We start from the raw sequence: 20885 nt of genomic DNA on the forward strand, positions 1-20885 counted from the left end.
GAGTTCTACAATGTAATTAATCAGAAAGATATATAAATGCCCACACACTTATATTTCATTAGAATGCATTTTAAGAAACTTATACTATACCATTGTGACTGGTTGAGAATGCTTGTTAGAGCCAAAATAGTTTTCTTCTATATATGCTTTCTGTTTATCTGATGAAATCACTTGTCCATTCTTTCTGTTGCTGTTGTAGAGTAAGTTATTTGCAGAATTGGACAATGCAGATTTAAAAGGCTTTCCAGTTATCCCATCATTTCTAATTTGTCCAGAAATTAATGCATTATGTTCATTAGCACAAAATTGGTTTGCCAACTTGAACTCCAAATCTTTTTTTTTAAGAAAAGAAAAGAAAAAAAAAGAATAAGATGGAATGATGGTCTAAAGCAAGGATTCTTATCCTTTTTATGTATGTCATAGAGTTCTTAGAATATGGTTTTTAAATGCATAGAATAAAATACAGAGGCTTTAAAAAGAAAACTAATTATACTGAAATATAATTATCAACTATGAATAAAGATCCAAGAGTCTATAGAGATTGTTAACTCCAATGGAAATTCTTATCCATGTGGTAGTGGGGAGAGGAGAGAGTTAATAATGAGAGATAATAAGATGTGAAAGAAATAAAGGGATGACATATTTATTTCTTTTCCAAAAATGATAACCTTTTATTTTCATTACTCTTCATCTTGGTTCTCTTTCTTATCTACTTCTTTTTTCATGTAGTACCTATTGATGACTTTCAAGCCATGATTCCAAAGTTCTATTCTCCTTCTACCTCTATAGCACTGGTTTATATAAATATCACATTAGGAGCATCCCTAAGATCAGAAGCTGTTAACCATTTTTTGTTCCCTCAGTTGAAACCTATGGACCCTTTCTCAGAATAATTGTTTTTATATTTATAAAATAAAGTACATAGAATTGCAAAGGAAACCAATTATTAAAACATATTTTAAAATGTTTCTTATATCTCACTAATGTAGTGCTCTCTGTTTCTTTTGGGTAATAAAGATTTTTGATTGTATAGAATTTCTCCAGAAAAAAGCAAATAACTCTGGGAGGCATAATATCATAAGCATTTATCAGCTAAGAACTTGGAGGTATTAACTGACAATTATCTTGGAGCAGGTAGGGATTTGGGATGAGGAGACAGAGAAGAGATAAAGATACAAGGAAATGAGAAGAAATTCTTCAGAAGAGAAGGGAGGAAGATGTTAAAGCAAGCCCTGATATACAGTACATTATATTACATATTAAAGGGATTTCAGAGGAAAGGATAGACTTTCTTCCATCTCTTAAGCAGTTTATAATAAATACTGGGTCACTATTAAGAACAGTGCTTAATTCTCAGATGTGGCAAGAGCTCATTATGACAAATGATTTATCTGGGTCCTGGAATTCTGTGCCTTGTCCTTTTTGCCTGTTATTCTATTGACACAGTATGTATATTTCAAAATCAATGCAAAGTACTGAATTTTGTACTTATTTAAGTAATTTATGGGACAATGAGGATTTTATTCTATATAAAGGGGGTATCTCTCCAGTGCCTACCACCATGCTTTGCACATAGTAACTGGTGCCTAAAGAATGATTGCTCAGTGAATGAATACACATTATTACAGATATTGACCCTTCTTCAGTAATTGCCGATATTGTAATAATTCTTATTATCTGATATACACCTACCTGGGAGAGCACTGAAGCTGTCAGAGAGGTACATGTGCTCCCTGTCTGGATCTGATGCAATCAGGTTTAATTCCCGGACAAATTCATATTGTCTTGGATCTGAAGTATTAACAATTCCAATTGCATATATCTCAACATTGGCTGCATGAGCTTCCCTGACAGCAGCTTCTAATCTGATAGCTTCACTCTTCTCTGTTTGGCCATTTGTAATCACAACAGCTACTCTTCTGACATCAGTCCGGGCCCCCCAAAATGCTTCTCGAGTTGCTTTGTGGATGGCTGTGCCAGTATAAGAACCTTTTCCCATATATGATATTTTCCTAATTGAATGCTTCACATCCTGTTTGGCAATGAATCTGTCCAGACCAAATCTGAGCTGAACTTCTGAACCATATAGCACAAGGCCAATTCTGGTAGCATTTCTCCCTATAGTGACTCTGTCAACTAGAGATATGACAAAGTCTTTGATGACCTCTAGGTTTTCAGGTCCCAAACTTTCAGGGCTATTGATCACAAAAACAAGCTCCATTGGTATATCTTTACAATTAATGGTACACCCTATAGAATAAAAACACAGGAAAGTTAAGAATTGGTTTAGCAGAGGGTATAGTCACTTTCTTAATGCTTATATTGGAACAATAACTTGAAATGAAACTCCCTATATTTAAAGGTTTACATCAACCTTGCCAGAAAAGGCCTTTGCCATCATAATGACTTCACGATCAATCATCATTTCTGAATTCTTCTTTTGTGTCCAGAAAAAGTGAAATCCTATGAAGAGTTCTCTTATTCCTTACCCAAAACCTAAATAAATAATCCTAGCTATCTTCAGCAAGCTTACAGCCTCGTTGGGGAGAAAAATATGAAACAACTGAAAAACAAGTAAATATACTGAAAGACATGTATTTTTTGGAATAGAAGAGAATTAGATTATAATGTAATATTTTATTTAGCTACTTTTGAACTTTCTTGACAAAGCCAAGAATGGAAAGGATTGCATAGGGAATGTGGTAGTTGGGTTTGTGATGTCAAGGAATATAGATAAAACTTCCCACTAAGGTAATCTAGCTACAAGGTTAGTTAAGGGAAATAATGGTATCCTGCCCTAATAGGAGCTGACTACTAGCTGGGTAGGTTGTAAAGGGAATTTTTACTTGGAAACTGGCAGAATGTCAAATAAGCAGGAGTTCTGAGATGACTGAGACTTCTCTTTCCCTTATAGAAGAGTTAGTCCTTCAAAAAGCATTTATTAAGGACCTACTATATGCTAGCTACTGTGCTAAGCACTGGGAATATAAAACAAAAGATAATTTGTAAGTAACTCACATTCTAATGGGGGAGACAACACGAAAATATGAAAATTATGTACAAATCAGATATATGCAGATAAATTGGATACAGAGTCTTCTCACCTTGGAATTCCCTATGTCAATAAAATCACAAGTTAATTTCTGTCCTTATGTATCTGGTTGGGTATCCTTGAGTCCAGGACATATTAAAATATTTAAATGTTTTTAAACTAGCCAACAATCAAGTCACCAAATCAATAAGGAGTTCTTAAGCTTTCTTATATCATGAATCCTTATGGCAGTCTAAAGAATCCTTCTCAGAATAATGTTTCCAAAGGCATAAAATAAAATATATATGATAATAAAAGAAATAAATTACATTGAAAACTTTAACTTATCAAGATTTAAAAAAAAAATCCAGGTTTATGGATCCTAGGTTATGAACCTTGTAGTTAGACCTTACTATTATACTTTGGGAAGAGGGAAGAACAATCAGAGTAAGGTTTTATTTTCATGAGTTTTATCCCTATTTCTGCTTTTACCATTAAATAAATCTCCATTCACTGAATCTTGATCTCTTGGCAAAGTGAAAAACTGGTTTTTGAAGGGAGTAAGAATATAGTATACAAAGGACTAGTGAGAGTATTATTAAAATTATAAATGAGTTTCAGTGGCTTCAGTCATCAGAGTGAGTGGGTAGTAAAAGATATACATAGACACACACACACACACACACAAACACACAGTTTACTCACTCACACTTTCAGAAAAGAGTAAATTAAAAAAGATAACCACTAAAAAAAGATAAACTAAAATATCAGCTTTATAAAACAAAATAAACTTACCACATATTTCTTTAATTAATTTAATTATATCTTCTCTCTGTACAAATAGGACCATTAATTAATAATAAATAACATTATTTGACCACTTTTAGCAATCTTTATTATTCAGTCAAAATTACTGAAATATTTATTTTGTTACAAACTTATGAATACAAGTTATGAAGCAAATGTCAAATGTCATTTCATTAATAAGTCCTACTTCTTTAAAGACTTTCAAAATATTTCTATTTTTTTCTAGCTAAGTAAATATATTTCATGCAACTGCTGAGCTCACAGCAATAATTTCATTTCTATTCAATTTAATTTAATTTAATTTAATTTTCAGTTCCAGATCCTCTCTCTCCCTATCTCCCCCATCAACTGAGAGGGCAAGAAATCATAGCAGTAAACTTATAATGTAGAAGCTAATGATTCCTGTTCTATTGCATCATTTTGTTGTTCAATTGTTTGTATTGTATCTGACTTTTCATCACCCCATTTGGGGTTGTCTTGGCAAAGTTACTGGAATGGTTTGCCATTTCCTTCTCCAATGGATTAAGGTAATGTCTGATGGAATATAAATGTTTATTTTAAAATAAGTATAAGGGGAGATAGAGAACATGGAATTCGACACAAGATGACAAACAAAAGATGGAAAAGATGGGAAGAAATGGATAGGATAATATAACAAAATCATAAAACTATGTTGCTTATGTATTCTAATTTCAAAATTTCCAAGCTAGGACACTTACTGTGAGGCCTTGATCATCTCTGGGTCCAATTTTGCCCTGTGTGAAAATTAATTTATTAGTTATTATAAATAAAAATTTCAAGAACATTTTGCTTGCATTGCAAGTTCATCAAGGACATATTTTTGCAGGGCACTCGTAGTCTGTATCCTTCTAAACTGGTGCTGGTTTTGAGGCTTATTTTTTAAAATGCCCAAAACCAAAGTTTCAAAATTGCTCACACACCAGCTGTCTCTTACATAGCCTTCTGTGCTCTATTCACACAGGGCCTGGTGTGTTAATGAGCACTACATTAGTGTGTTAGGGTGTCTGCCTAAAACAGACTGTGGCATTAAATGGAGGGATTAGATCTAATTCTGGCACACAAAGGCTCAAATCCAAATGAGAAACATTTGGAAACACAGGACTGTTGTGAAACTCAAATGTAATGAGGTATGTAAAGTGCATTGCAAGCTCTAAAGTACTATATAAATGATAGCTAATGAGAAACATGAAGCCTCTGCCTGGTTTTTAGGACTCTGATGGGTCCAATTCATTCAGTGAATCAAGAAAATCAATGATTGGGTTATCATCATAAAAGTGTTCTTACAGTTATAGGACACAAATTACTAATGCTGGAGAAGTTAGGAAGCACATGTAGAAATCATACTGGAACAAACAGATGATACTTAAAACTTCAAAATCACTAGGGTTCCAGCAAAAGAACTCTGGAAAATGAGTGTGAACCACTACATAGCATTCCCAATCCCTCTGTTTTTGTCTGCTTGCATTTTTGATTTCCTTCACAGGTTAATTGTACGTTATTTCAAAATCCAATTCTTCTTGTGCAGCAAAATATGGATATATATATATAGGATTTAACATATACTTTAACATTAAACATGTATTGGTCTACCTGCCATCTGGGGAGGAGTGGGGGGAAGGAGGGGAAAAATTGAAACAAAAGGTTTTGCAATTGTCAATGCTGAAAAATTACCCATGAATATATCTTGTAAATAAAAAGCTATAAAAAAAAATCACTTAGGGTTCCCTAATATCACTTTTTTCACTTTTTTGTCCCCTTTCACAATCAATGCCAAGATCATCTTTAGGATAATGCAAGTGTTAGCATTTGCCTATTAGTCATAGTTAAGCACCTACTAGCCATATTTTAGCTTTAGATGTTGTAGTCATGACTAGTCTTTTAGCAGATGAGATAGATGATCACTTGAACAGAGTGATTTGAGAGAACTGCAAGACTCTATGTTTCTCAAAATGACTTCCTTCTAGAACATTTTTCTTCTTTCTTATCTGAACTGAAATTAAGTAACTAATATATAAGCAAAGGTAGGAAAGGTCACCATTAAATATTTATATGGTACCTAGGAGAATTTACTGCCCAAGGTTGTTGATAGGGTAAAATGAGAGAATATTTCTAAAGGGCTTGGCAAACACTTTAGCTAATTTTTCCAAAATATTATTTATTTATTTTAACATTCTTTTCTTTAAATTTTGAGTTCCAAATTTTTCTCCTACCTTGGATTCCTTTCTTTACCCAATGAGAATGAAAGTAATATATCAATTATACATGAAAAATCATGTAAAACTTATTTCCATATTAGTTATATATATATTTTAAAAAGCTGGAAAAGCAAAGAAAATGAGAAAATCATGATCTGTACTCAGAGTTCAGTTCTCTCTGGACGTGGATAGCTTTTTGTTACATATAAAAATTTGATTTAATTTGTCATGGGGCTTTTGGAATTGTCCTGTATCTTTGTATTGATCAGAGTCCTTCACAGTTCATCTTTGTTACAACTTAACACTATATTTAAATGCTAGTTGTTACCACCACAACTATCACTGCAGTTTCTTCTACTCTTATTCTCTGGTCTTCTCTTTTCCTCTATTCTCTGGCCTTATTCCCAGCTGTGCCACAACAAACTTCCAAAAACTGCAAGTTACCTCACAAGTCATCAGCCAAATATCCAATTACTTTCTGGGAAAGCACAGTTCTTACTTCTTAGTACTGCTAACTCCAACGTTTTAAGCCTGTGGAACTGGGAAATTTTTGGAAACATTGCATAGGTTTGTAGATAGAAATTTGTAGAAATTTTGTAGAAATTGTAGAAATTTCTGGTACTTAGCAGTTGTGTGACCATGGGAAAGTCACTTTGGTTTCCTTATTTGTACAATGAGCATAATAATAATTTCAGTATTTATCTCACTGGGTTGCTCACCAAAAGAAACAGTGTATACAAGGTGCTTTGTAAGCTTTAAAGTGATACATAAATGTCTGTCATGAGGATTAACCAACAGATAATTATGTTATGGGACAGGCACTGGGCTGGGGACTAAAGATAAAATAATCACATTGATATAAAGACTACATTAAGACAACTGCTACTCTCAAGAAGCTTACAATTTATAGGGTAGGACAATTCATATATAAAAAAGTATATATGCACATATAAATTAATATGAAATACATAGAGAATAAATTTTCTGGAGGAATGTGAATTACTATTACTTGGAGGGGAATCAGGAAATGGAGAGGGTATGACCATCAATTGAGAAATGGATGAACAAGTTGTTGTATATGATTGTGATAGAAGAGTATTGTGCTATTAGAAATAACAAGGAGGATGTTCTCACAAAAACTGGGAGAGACTTACATGTATTGATGCAAAGTGAAATGATAAAATTAGGAAAACATTGTATATAGAGTTATAGCTTATAAATGACTTAGCTATTTTCTCAGCAATATAATGACCCAAGATAATACTGAAAGATTTAGGATGAAAAATGCTATCCATTTCCAGAGAAAGAACTGATGCAGATCAAAGCATACTTTTTCTTTACTTTCGTTATTTTTTAAATTTATGTTTTTTTTCACAACATGACTAACATGGAACGATGTTTTGCATAGTTGCAACATATATATCTTCTATCAAATTGCTTGCTTTCTTAATATAAGGTAAAGGGAAATAAAGGGAGGAGGAAAATTTGGAACCCCAAAATTTAAAAAAGTGAATGTTAAACTTGTTGTTTTTTTCATGTAATTGGGGAAAAATACAATATTAAATCAAAAGAATTTAGCAAAAGAAGAAAGTTAAAGAGAAAATCTTGTGGTATGCCCACGATTAGGGGTCATGAAGAAGATAGAAACCAATAAATAGAGACAGAGAAGGGGGAGTCAGAAAACCAAAGTGGTTCTGAGTCATGGAAGCCAAGCTATTCTTATTTGTTTAATTTAAACAATAGTAAATACAAATTAATGAATATTAAGTAATATTTAATAATAGTAAAATTTAAAATAACTGAAAAATACTTTAACGTTTATGCAGAGCTTGAATGATCATTTATTCAGAATATTGTAGAACCAATAAATTTATGTCCCCCTAGAGGACTTCCCAGAAAGTTCTTTTTGGCTTTGAGAATCTATGTTTCAGTTCAATATCTCCCATTATATGTCCAGTTAGCATCTAAAACTCAACACATCCTAAACTGGTCTCATTGTTTTTTTTTTTTCCTCCAGTTTTTCCAGTTCTTCCTTCTTTCTATGTCTATTTACTCCATATAATGAATGCTCTTCCTTTTCACCTCCATCTATTAGCATCTTTATTTTCCTTCAAATTCATATGTACTGAGAATAAACTTATATTTTTTCCTTTACAATTTACAAATGTTCTCTGAAAGTACATGCAATAAAACACAGAAGTACTTCATTATTTGTTTTTACTTTTGGCTCAACACCTTGTATTAGAAGGATGGAATAGTTCCATATCAAACTAAAAATCAGAATATCCATGTTAGTGTTTTCCTGATAAATAAGATAAAACAGGCAGTGTTAGATACTTATTGAAACTACTACTAATTTTTTTTAGCCTTCTTCGGAAAGATTAATAAAAGGAAGAAATGTTGGCCACAATTAAATGTATTTAACTTAGTCCTTTTTGACTTTGAACCCAGAATATTATGGGTAATATTGTGGCTGTGCTATGATGTGTACTGGGAAATGTAGACTATGTAAAGGCAAACCCAGTTTAAAACATTAAATTCACTGAGCCATAAGAAAGAAGAGTATCTACCACCTGCTTCTAAGTACTTTTCTGTGGGGTTTCCCTGAAGTTTCTTTTGCTCAGTGAGTTGATTCCAACTCACTGACTCATAGCTATGGCCTAGGGGAGATAGTTGAATATAGATTAATTTCATTGTTAAAGGTCCCAGAATCATTCCAAAACCCAAATCAAACTCTGCTCTATCTTCTTAGTCTTGATCACCATATAGGGAAATGTATTTCTCTCTCATAGTTAAGCTCCATTTATTTTTCATCAAATGGATGGCAACCAGCCAACCAGTCAGAGGGAGGGAAATACTCCCCTTTTTTTTTACTCTAAATCCTTAAACAGATCAACTTTTTAACTGTATAATTATATAATATTCCATGTTGAAAACTAGATTCTTTATGCTGATATAGGAAGAGTAAAAACTTCTTTAAGTTTTTGTTTATTATTGTATATTAAGATATACTTAATAACTGAGCAAATAGATTTTTTAAAATAGCCACCAAGTTCTTTGTGTGTCAGGGTCCCATAATCTCTGACAATCAAAGGCCCGACATCTCTGACATCAATACATATGATAGCAGAAAAAAAGTGTCAGAAAATAATTCATCATTGCCAATTCCTTTAAAATTCTTTGTTAGCCTAGCATGAGTATCAAATGTTAGGAGAAAAAAAATGGAAACTGACTTTTCTATTTCCACAAAGAAATACAAGTATAGACACTCAAAAAGAAAAACATTCAGGAACATCTGAAACCCCCAACTACATCGTGCTGTTATGACTAGATCCCAGCTAGATCTTCTTTTCCTTTTAATAAATATTATAAACCCTACCTTCTAAGGAAGCTTTTCCTAGTCCCTCTTAATTCCACTGTTTTTCCTCTTTTAATTATTTCCAATTTATCCTGTATCTAGTTTGCTTTGCATATATTTACATGTCATCTCCCCTATTAGAAACTCCTTGAGGGCTGAGACAGAATTTTGCCTCTTTTTGCATCCCTAATGCTTAGCTCCATACTGGCCCATAGTAGGTGCTTAATAAATGTTTATTGATTGATTGTCTATGCTTGTGTTTTCTTGGATGACCATTTGTTGTTATGTTGTAAAAGAAATTTATGTTCAGGTTCACATTGGACTAGATGGCCTTGGACATCCCTTCTACCTTCCAATTTAGGCTATAAGACAATGTCTTATTCTCCTGACCGTGGAATCAGTGAAGTAGACTAGTTCGGAAAGTGGCCTCCTAGTGGTGTGTGATGGAATATATAAACTCGGAAGGTGCAGAAGACTGTTAATGTTTGGTTTGAGTGACTGTTTGAAAGCATAAGGGTGATTAATTTATTTCAGGGACCATGGATTTGTAGCAATATATTCAGGTGTTCCCAAGAAACTGTATGATATATATATATGTATACAGCTTGTCAGTGTGAATCCCCAGAGGGTGTATAATTTCCTCTTAGGTGAACCTCTATTTAAATAGCAAGGGAGTAATTGAGAATTAATTCTGCATGAAGAGGAAGGAGTCTCCAGACTGTATCTAAGTAGTCAATTCCAGAATACAAGAGAATGCAGTACTTATCCTAACAAAGTGATTATAATATTAAGGAAATGGGATAACAACCTTGGCAAATGTGAACAGACTGGCATAGTTCTAATCCCCTAGTAGTCTCTGTATATGAAAAAGAAATCTTCTAGGGTCAGCAGGCAAACAGATTTAGAACCAGAATCAAAGAATATATGGTGAGTGAGGGAGGGGGGATACTTGTTTTGTTTTATTGTGTTTTAAAACTGAATTGAATTGGAATTGAGAAAGGGAAGCAATGGAAAAGTATCATGGTGTTTAGAAGAAAGAGTACTGCAATTGGAATCTCAGGACCTGGGTTCAAATCCTAGCTGTTCTTTCCTTATTTTTAAGTGGAGAGAATTGGACTACATAATCTCTTTTACCCTTGCAAATAAAAGTTCAAGATCTTTTGATAAGTGGTATTTTAGACTCATTGTAGTTTCTACTCATGAAATGTTTTTTTAGAATCTTTTTGAATAGACTTCAATAAATCCATCATCAGGACTCATAATGGACTTCCTGAAGAAACAATAGGCCAAAAGATCTGTTGATTATTCCTCAATTTAAATCTACAGACTCAGAGAGGGGAATACTTTGAGACCAATCTAGGTTATGTTATAGAAAGTCGTGAATGTTCTAGCAACTGGTTCATCCATCTATCTGCAGCTATTCTAGTTGACAGTCGATGATCATATGCAAAGAAAATGACCTGACTTGTCACAGCAGTAGTCATTATATCTATTGATTTGCATGTAAAAAGTGAAAATTACTTTAGATCCTGTAGTCCCAGGTGTTCCTATTGCTTCTGCTAAGTCATGCATGCTTCTCTGACCTTGGTTACCCTAAAGAAATGAAAAAATGTTTAGCATTAATCCACATGCTTTATAGAAATGGCAACGTACCTACAGCTTAAACAATTATTCATCGTGTTCTGAGGATAGAGTGCTAGACCCAGAGTCAGAAAACCTGCCTCACATATGATAGCTGTATGACTATGAATGAGCCATTTAAACTCCTTTTGCCTCAGTTTTCTCACTTGTAAAATGGAGATAATAATAGTACCTACCTCACTGGGTTATTGTGAGGATCAAGTGATAATATTTAAAGTGTTTTGCAAACCCTGAAGCACTATTTAAATGCTATTGTTATTGTTCAACGAACTACAGTATGTTGAATATAGGATATTAATTTGAATGGCAACACTTGGGCATTTGTCTTAAGACTGACACATAAATATATCTCCTTCTTTGAAAACTGGCAAAAAAGTATGAATGACAAGGTTTAAATGACCCTTATTACACACACACACACACACACACACACACACAACCAGGACATCCATGAAACCATCAAAAAACTTGTTGGAAAAATTTTAACAAAATATATATACCTAGATGTAATACAAAGGGTATTACATGAATGAATGTTAACTTTTAATTTATTTACTCTTGAATAGAAAAACAGGTCAATATATTTGGCAGTAGTCTTTTGAAAAGCATGTGAATGAACTCATAAATATGAATATAAACTAGGAAAATAGCCACTTTAGGTTTCCTCACATTCTCCCAGGCATTAAGCCCTCATCACTCCTCATCAATTCTCTGATTGATGAATAATGTGTGGCTGACATTCAAGACACACTGGCTGATTAATGGTCTAAGACTCTAAGGTATAGAAAAAAGAAGCTAAAGTCTGGCTTTGTGTTATAACAAGATGCTGCTCAAAAGCACTTCTTGCTCCTTCTGCAATGTACAACACATGTATTCCTTGAATATTTTTAAAGGATACAGACAAAATAGATTGAAAGGCTGATGAATCTTGAGAATGGAAGGTGGAAGAAAAGGAAAAGATATAAAATAAATCTGGAATCTACAATAATGACTTCTTTCCTTTTGAAAAGTCATCATGGCTTTTTTTTTTTTTTTTTTTTTTTGAGAATGAAGCTTCTCAAACACAGAAATGAGGTTAGGTTCAGTGGGAATTTTAGAGATTGGTACACAATAGATCAACATAACAGCTTTTCCCTTTTACTTTTTTACTTTCCAACTTCTAATTTCAAAGGCTATGCTTCTGGAATATCTTCTCTAGACAAATGATTTTGGATATCCCTCCTTCTGAACCTTAAGAACATAACTTTTTTTTAACCCAGCCAGTTTGCTTCACAGAGTAACAAGTTGTCTTGTACTTTGATAGGTTTCTGAGCCAGGGACTCAGTTGGGCCAATTTTCTTTTGTAATTGATATGTCAGTGAAGTCTGCACTCCTCAGACTTAGAGTCTAAGGTATAAATCCATTCAAATGGAATCCTGCCTTTGGTGGGGGTCTTTTTGCTTTCCATGCAACATATAAATATTAGGGAGAGAGAGAAGAGAGAAGGATGAAGAACCATTCAGTGATTAGCTTTTTTCTTTGATGTGTGATGGCATTGGTATCCAAGCACTGAGTTCGATAAACACCTGACTGCCTTTAAGCCATAGGCATATAAAAAAGTCATAGCTAGTTTTTATTTGGCATTTCCATTTGTACCAGGAAGATGAATTTTTAGTTTCTTACCTTTTCACTTGGGATGCTGATATCTGGAATAACATTTGGATCTTGGACAGCAGGTACTCTTGGATCCCTCTGAATCACAGAAATAGAATCCTATCATTCTATCAGGACTTTTTAAAAAAAATCAATTTCTTTGTAAAGAGATCCTAGTCAGTAGCCATAGTCTTTCATGGAGGACCACCAAAAAGGATCCTTTTCCCCCCTTTAATGTATTTATTTCTCCAATTACATATAAAGATAGTTTTCAACATTCATTTTTGTAAGATTTTGAGTTCCAAATTTTTTATCCTTCCCTCCTTTCCCTCCCCCCCTCCCCAAGACAGCAAGAAATCTAATTTAGGTTATGCATGTAAAATTGCTAAAAGGATCTTAATGTCTCAAAAACATCTTGCAAAAATTTTAAAGCTTATTATTATTATTTGATGGTTTCATGTATGTCCTGGTTGTGTGTGTGTGTGTGTGTGTGTGTGTGTGTGTAATAAGGGTCATTTAAACCTTGTCATTCATACTTTTTTGCCAGTTTTCAAAGAAGGAGATATATTTATGTGTCAGTCTTAAGACAAATCTAGTTCTTAGTCTTTCAACAGTTAAAATTATTATCTCTGCATTTTACTCATTATGTGTTACCTATGGAAAGTAGGATTAGGTTATCAGTAAATGCATGATGATTGATTGATTGGTTGATGTGAGGGACTAACCTTTTGTCCTGGGATTTCAACCTGTCCTGGGTAATCAGGCTGACCTTTTGGGTTCGAAGAACCAGATTCATCCTAAAATAAACATAGTTAAGAAGATATTTAATGTTGGCAATGTCAAGATCTCTTTTCCTCTTGCCACCAAAACATATTAATTACTCCCTTTACTTCTGAGAAAAAAAAAAACAAAACAAAAAACATTTCCCTTCTTTGCTTTCCTGGGCTCATCCCTTTGGCCACGTTTCAATACCTAATAATGGCAACTTAAGTAGGTGCTGGCAGGAAATCTCTCTTACCCTTATATTAGTGGCATAAAGAAGCTGTTGAAGGAATATATGGGACAGCCAACTCTATTCACCCCCTCGTTAATGCAAAAACAGTTAGCCATATATAGACATATAATATTTGTGCCTAATGGAAGTGGGGTGAACAGAGAGCTAGATTCAGTAGACGACCTCTAAAAGGAGTTCAAGGAAAATCAGCCAACATGCGCCCAGACTTTCAGGGGAATGCAGACTGACCAGCTCCAGTTCTTTCCATTCCTGTTCTAGATCAGGTTACCCTCCCTGCTCTATTTTTAGGTTGCATGAATTGAGGTATAAACAAAGAGATGTTGGGTCTTATTCTTTTATTTCTGTATGGAGAGGAAAAAGTTTCTCTCTCCTCATCCTATAATATAAGCCTCCATTTTCCATGTTAATGCAGGTTAATGGCACCTATCTTATCAGGAAGATAATTTATTTAATATTTATTTCAGATTAACCAATAAAACTTTCTTATTTTCATTGAGTATGCCTGTAACATTGCATATTTCAAATGTGTTACTATGTAACTAAATTATAATAAAACAGATTATAGCTTTCTGATTGATCCTACATTAAATGAACCATTCCAGAATGGCTAATTTCAACTACTTTTTACATTGTTAAAAAAATTATTTCAATTTGGTCAAATAGAACAGTCAAATTAAAAAATAGCCATATATACCTAAATCCCTAACAATTTCCAGATTTATGTCTTAATACTATCCTAGAGGTACTTTTCCACAGAAATCCTTGTTATCTGTATTACAAGTCACGGTCATGAAGTGTTGAAGATATTTAATACACAATCTTCCTGTGTTAGAAACAAAGTAGGCTGTTTGATTTGTCTTAAATTGATGAAAATATACATCCATTTTTAAGTACAGATCTGCAAATCTTGCAGAAATAGTCTCTTAAAATACTAACAACCACTGACTGTTTTATCTTCATTCTATTCTTTCTGCCAGGTAGAGTTGACTGTCTCCTGTACTTCTTCCCTATACAGGCAAATCATACAAATGTTCTTATTTGACTTTAGGAACTGCAAATAGAATCTCTCAAAACCCTCTTCTCTTTTTCACTTTCCCAGAATTGTGTACTCTGACATGAGTACTTTATATGGCTTTTGAAATTCTCCTAAACTGACTAAAGCCTGCTAACTTCTCATTCCTGACATGGCTCTCTTATGTCTGCACCTGTATAAATATGTCATTAATGTTCACTCATGCTTTGTTCTGAAGAAAGAAGGAATCTCGCAGGTGCACAGTTCTGAGAAACTCCTGATAGCCACAGTGTGACCTTTTAGAGGGGATTCCTATTCAGATAAAAGCCTGGACAAGAAAGCCTCCAATTTCCTTCTCTTTCTTCATTCTGTTAGTGTTAGAACTGGAATGAAATGACCTCATTCTGTTACTGTTCCTTTAATTTTTCTAGGGAAGTTCTGGAATATTATAAAGTTGACTCATTTAATTGAATTTCTAATTTAATGGATTTCTGATCTTATGTTCAGTTATATTCATTGAAAAAAACCTTAGGCCTCTATCCCAGGCTTCGGAATATTGATTGCTTGTTTTGGCTAATTTCCTGGTACAATAGTGACACCCCCTGGTCAAAAAGAGTTGGTTTCAGTTTCCTATATGAAGGCAGAAACATCGATCTTCTCTTCAATACTACTTAATGAAACTTTATTTGGCACATCTGGAGTCATTGTTAATAAACAAACACCTATATCTCACGACATTATTTTTTTCCCCAATGAAATTGGCAGCCTTCTGGAGAGACTCTATACCTTTGGATGAACTGCTTTAATCTCTTTTTGTCCAGTTACTGCTATTTTTACTGGCAAATCTTGATCACCCTATAGGGGAAAAAAAAAATGCCTTTTTAAAATACTAAAAAAAAAAAAAAAAAAAAAAAAAGATTTGGCAACTTTATTTTGCCGCACACACACACACACACACACACACACTGCTTGTGCACACCATTTCCTTCTGGAAATGGCAAATCACTCCAGTTGTCAAGAAAACCCCCTAAATGGGATCACAAAGAACCCCCAAGAATGAAGAAATAACACAGTGCTTGGCACATAATAGGCACTTGATAAATGCTTGTAGATCCATGTTGGAATAAATAAATTTTTATAAAAAATTAGCTTAAGCTTGACTTTGCAGAAAGGTCAGTATGTCTATTTGCTGTTTTCTGAGGGTGAGCCTGCAAGCCTTTAAGCTCTGTGCAGCTCTTTGCTTAAGTATGTTCTCCATGTGTGACAGTACAAACATATAAGACAGGAGTCAAGGACTGAGGTTTGGAGATTTTCTGCCAGTTTCCAGGAGCTTCCCCATGTAGAGTGTGCAGTTTCAGGTGTTAGCCAACCAGGGTTAATTAGGCTATTTTCTATCCTTCTCTGACCTAGTAAAGGAGCTCTGGATTTGGATTTAGGTGATCAGTTTAGAATCTGTCACTTCCTGATTGTGTGAATTTTGGCAAGTCATTCAAAAGGTTAGGGCCTTAGTCTCTTTATTAAAATGAAGATTAAATGTACTTTACTTTTTAAGTAAAATACTGCCTATCTCAAGGATTTGGTGTACAAAAACTGTCTTATTTAAAGCACTAAATAAAGTTGAGTCTTTTCTTTAAGGATAGAATCATATTTGATATTTATTTGGTTCCTCCCACAGCTCATTGCATGCTTTGTATGTAGTGGATGCTTAATAAAAACTTTTTGAATACTTGAGTGAACACATGAATCAAATATCTAACTAAATTAGAAAGAAAGTTTTTTTAATGTAGAAATGTGCTCCTGTCTCTGATCAGAAGGAGGAAGAAGAGGGAGAGGGAGAGAAAGAGAGAATGGGGGAGAGATAGAGAGAAGGAAGGAAAGATGGAAGGGGGAGGGGAGAGACAGAGAGAGAGAGAGAGAGAGAGAGAGAGAGAGAGAGAGAGAGAGAGAGAGAGAGGGAGAGATAGATACAGAGACAGAGAGACATAGGGACAGAGACAGAGAGACACAGAGAGACAGAGACAGAAAGACATAGCAATAAAGAGACACAGAGACAGAGGTACAGATAGAGACAGAGACAGAGGGAGGAAGAGAAGGGGAGAAAGAAAGGAAAAGGGAGAGAGGGAGAGAGAAGAAGAAGAGAAGGAGAAGGGAGAGGGAGAAAAGTAAAAAGAAAAAGACCATTGGGAGGGAAAATAATATGATGATGAGGAAGAGAGGGAGGCTCCTCTCTGCTCCTTGTGGATTATGGGATCTGTTGGGAACTTGTTTACCACTTGTGAACTCCGAGTTAATTCTTCTGAAAGAGAACAAAGGCACTTAGAACTGGAGGAGAGATGATGAGTACTCCTTGGTCACCACAGATTAATCCAGGAATGTGAATGAGTGAATTTGCATGGGAGAGTGGACGGAGGCCTCTCTGTGAGTCAAGATGACCTGGATTCAAATTCTATCTCTGATATATCTTCATTGTGTGACCTTGGGAAAGTTAAATAACTGTCAACTCTCATGACTTAGGCAACTATCTAAGGGTACAAGATGTAGAATAATTGCTGAATAAATGTATCTGTAGGGGGAATTTCCTTATTAGGAGGTCCTTACACAGAAATAATCACAGATCATCTGGGAACCTCTCCTCCTCCCAAAAAAGCATTACTTAGAACAATCCAACTCTTCTATTTGACACTTAATAAATTGTTTCCTCCTTATCTTTCCAATCTTGTTATGTCATTCCCTTCTATGACTGTTATGTCAGTCCCAGCACAGCAACAATGGCTTACTTATCATTCTTATTCTTATCATATTTGCCACTGTTTCATTGTACACCTTCATGCTTTTGTATTGGCAGTTATCCTCGATGCCTGAAATGTTTTCCCTCCTCATTCCTACTCTCTTTTAAGGCACAATTCAAGTATCACCTTCTTGCAGAAAGTCTTTCCAGGTTCTTTGGACTGCCAATATCTTCTCCACTAATGTCACCTTGTATCTACTTTATATTTATCTTGTCTGTTCCTTTATGCATCCACATTGTCTTTTCTATTAGAAAGCAGGCACATTAAGGGCAGCGATTGCTTTCTTTTTTTTCTTTGTGTTCACGGTGCTTAGTATCATGACATACTAGTCATATTAAACATAGTAGTGTTTAATAAATGCTTATTGATTGATTGGTTAAGGAGCCATGGTGCTTGAACTAGACCTTGAAAGAAACCAAGGATTCCAAGAAGCAGAAGTGAGAAAGGAGTACATCCTAGGGTTATAGGACAGCCCATGCAAACATTTGGAGAGGAAGGGGGGAGATGGAATATCAAGTTCTGGGAGCAGCAGCAAGAGCTAGAATGGACAGTACACAAAGGGAAAGAATGTAAAATAAACCAGGAAACAGACTGTGAAAGACTTTGTATATGAAGTAGAGTTTATCTTTTATCCTAGGAACAATAGAAGCTAGAAATGATTTCTTTGGCAATATCTGGGCATTGAGGGAGAGGGAAGAGTCAAGAATGTTTCTTTGCACATCCAGCCATTCTGGAGAGCAATTTGGAACTATGCCCAAAAAGTTATCAAACTGTGCATACCCTTTGATCCAGCAGTGTTTCTACTGGGCTTATACCCCAAAGAGATACTAAAGAAGGGAAAGGGACCTGTATGTGCCAAAATGTTTGTGGCAGCCCTGTTTGTAGTGGCCAGAAGCTGGAAAATGAATGGATGCCCATCAATTGGAAAATGACTGAATAAATTGTGGTATATGAATGTTATGGAATATTATTGTTCTGTAAGAAATGACCAGCAGGACAAATACAGAGAGGAGGATTGGCAAGACTTACAAGAACTGATGCTGAGTGAAATGAGCAGAACCAGGAGATCATTATATACTTCAACAACGATACTGTATGAGGATGTATTCTGATGGAAGTGCATTTCTTCAACAAAGAGAAGATCTAACTTTGTTTCAATTGATCAAGGATGGACAGAAGCAGCTACACCCAAAGAAAGAACACTAGGAAATGAATGTAAACTGATTGCATTTTTGTTCTTCTTACCGGGTTATTTATACCTTCTAAATCCAATTCTCCCTGAGCAACAAGAGAACTGTTCGGTTCTGCACACATATATTGTATCCAAGATCTACTGTAACCTATTTAACATGTATAGGACTGCTTGCCATCTGGGGGAGAGGGTGGAGGGAGGGAGGGGAAAAATCGGAACAGAAGTGAGTGCAAGGGATAATGTTGTAAAAAATTACCCTGGCATGGGTTCTGTCAATAAAAAGTTATTTAAAAAAAAACAAAGAATGTTTCTTTGCATCTAGCTCTCAGAAACTCTTGTTCTCTGGTGCTGACTTAGAGTATTAGAGGTGGAGACCCTTATGTTCCACTGGCTCCAGGAGTCCAACTAATATCAAACCTGCCTGGACCTTGAGGACTGCATGCTTTGGTTTCCAGCCCTGATCATCCAGTTAGATTTTTGAGGACTGGAATTTGGATTTAGGTCTTTCAAAAGGTGGTCCAGGAGAAGTGAATAACAAATAAAATGTAAAATTACTGGCATAAAGTAGGTGACATTTACATAGTGTTAGGAAATAGAAACAATTCCTGTTAGTTTTTTTTCTTCTGCAGTCACCTAGGTAGAACTGCATTAACAAACCAGAACATGTCTGAGGACAGAATTTGGGCCCCTGGCTCTAATAAAGAACAAGTGAAATTGGTGATACTGAAAATCTCTTAAGACTCTAACAGTAAATCATTTAGACATGAGGATAACAATGATATATGTTTCCCTAAAGGAGTTATAAAGCAAGCCTATAACATTATACTGAGTGACTAGAAATTCCTAATGAGAACGAGCAGTTTTTTAAAAAGAAAACTGAGCAGGAATAAAGATCATTTGATATCCGGAACCTCCTAATACAGTTGGGAAATTGCAACAAAGTATGTGAAAATTAAGGAAGAGAGGGACATAGTTGCTACAAAAACAAAACAAAACAAATCCACAAGCTGTAAAAAGTGGTTTCTTTCTTCGGTTTTTTTTTTTTTTTTTTTTTTTTTTTTAGTTATACTTTGACTTGTTCTATTTGATCAGATTGATTTGATCTAATTTGGTTCATCTCCTAGCAAACTTGTGATCTGGGTTTACTGTCATGTTAGGGACTAAGCTTTTACTCACTGACCCTAGTGGGAGAAGTGTAGTATATTTTCTTTTCTTTGGGACTGAGAAAATAGTTCCTTCTTCTGTATCCTGAAATGGCTGTCCACATCCTTGGCCCATGCACTAATGAAAGCAGGGATGATTCAAAGCACAAGTAGGACTCCAGGTGGTAATTCGATAAAAGTATTTTTGCTTATTCAAGTAGTTGTGGATGCACCCATTTTTCCTAGTGGTTTTTCCTTTCCATGACTTCGAGGAATAATGGATGAAAAAAAATGGGGCAGGGGAAAGAATTCTTTTCCTTTCTTTGGAAGATGGTTGCTCTTCCTATGGAGAATTATGAGACTATACAATGGAACTGTGATTTCTTCCTTGTGAGGTAATTCTCAATATGAGAAGTCCCTTCACCAGGCAGATATAATACAGATTAATAGATGAACCTTAGATTTGCCACTGACTACCTTTGGGCAAGTCACCTGTCTGGGCTTTAGTTTCCTTTTGTGATATGTTACATATGGACTAGAATGCATCTTAAAAATCTTTCCAGATATAATCCAATGATCCTCGGCGAAATTTCTTGAGGCACAGAGAGACTGAGTTACTTGCCTGGGGTCACATAGTTCATATCTGAGGTGGGATTTGAAACCAATTCTTCCCGACTCCAATCCCAATACTTTATCCACTATGCGACAGGGTTGTTCATCCTTCATTTTTGAAGAAGATCAATGACATCATGTATGATGTCTTGACTTTGTATGAATTGGATTTAAGTGAAGCAGAGTTCATCACAGTTGATAGTCTTATTCTTTCTGCCAGAGTCACTGAAGTCCCATGACAGAACAAAATCGACTGTCAATAGCCTGGGATATAGTGGGTGACTTTGGTATCTTCAATGTCTAATCAAGCTCTAAGCTGTCCACAGCACCTACTTCAGTATCTTTCAAAGCTATTGGAACAAATTGTACTCATCCCACCCATTCCAAGAAAGATTACACAAATGATCTTTCCTGTTAGATCTCATATAACACTTTTTG

General features: G+C 34.9%; 1 protein-coding gene across 3 annotated transcripts in view; it reads right to left on the bottom strand.

The window, feature by feature from the left end:
* Positions 1-20885, bottom strand: part of LOC100925948 (collagen alpha-1(XXVIII) chain) — a 53350-nt gene that overhangs the window by 8235 nt on the left and 24230 nt on the right. Inside the window, exons 9-16 of one of the 3 annotated variants that reach the window (XM_031960506.1) lie at positions 15499-15567; positions 13411-13482; positions 12716-12784; positions 10934-11005; positions 4558-4593; positions 3827-3863; positions 1693-2250; positions 91-332 (exon numbers count right to left, since the gene is read on the bottom strand). In XM_031960506.1, coding sequence (XP_031816366.1) covers positions 91-332; positions 1693-2250; positions 3827-3863; positions 4558-4593; positions 10934-11005; positions 12716-12784; positions 13411-13482; positions 15499-15567 — 1155 coding nt within the window. The remainder of the gene's footprint in view (positions 1-90; positions 333-1692; positions 2251-3826; positions 3864-4557; positions 4594-10933; positions 11006-12715; positions 12785-13410; positions 13483-15498; positions 15568-20885) is intronic. The other 2 variants (XM_031960507.1, XM_031960508.1) reach the window with 2 other exon arrangements.

The sequence above is a fragment of the Sarcophilus harrisii genome, chromosome 3 (assembly GCF_902635505.1).
Source record: "Sarcophilus harrisii chromosome 3, mSarHar1.11, whole genome shotgun sequence".
In the NCBI taxonomy this organism is placed as follows: domain Eukaryota; kingdom Metazoa; phylum Chordata; class Mammalia; order Dasyuromorphia; family Dasyuridae; genus Sarcophilus; species Sarcophilus harrisii.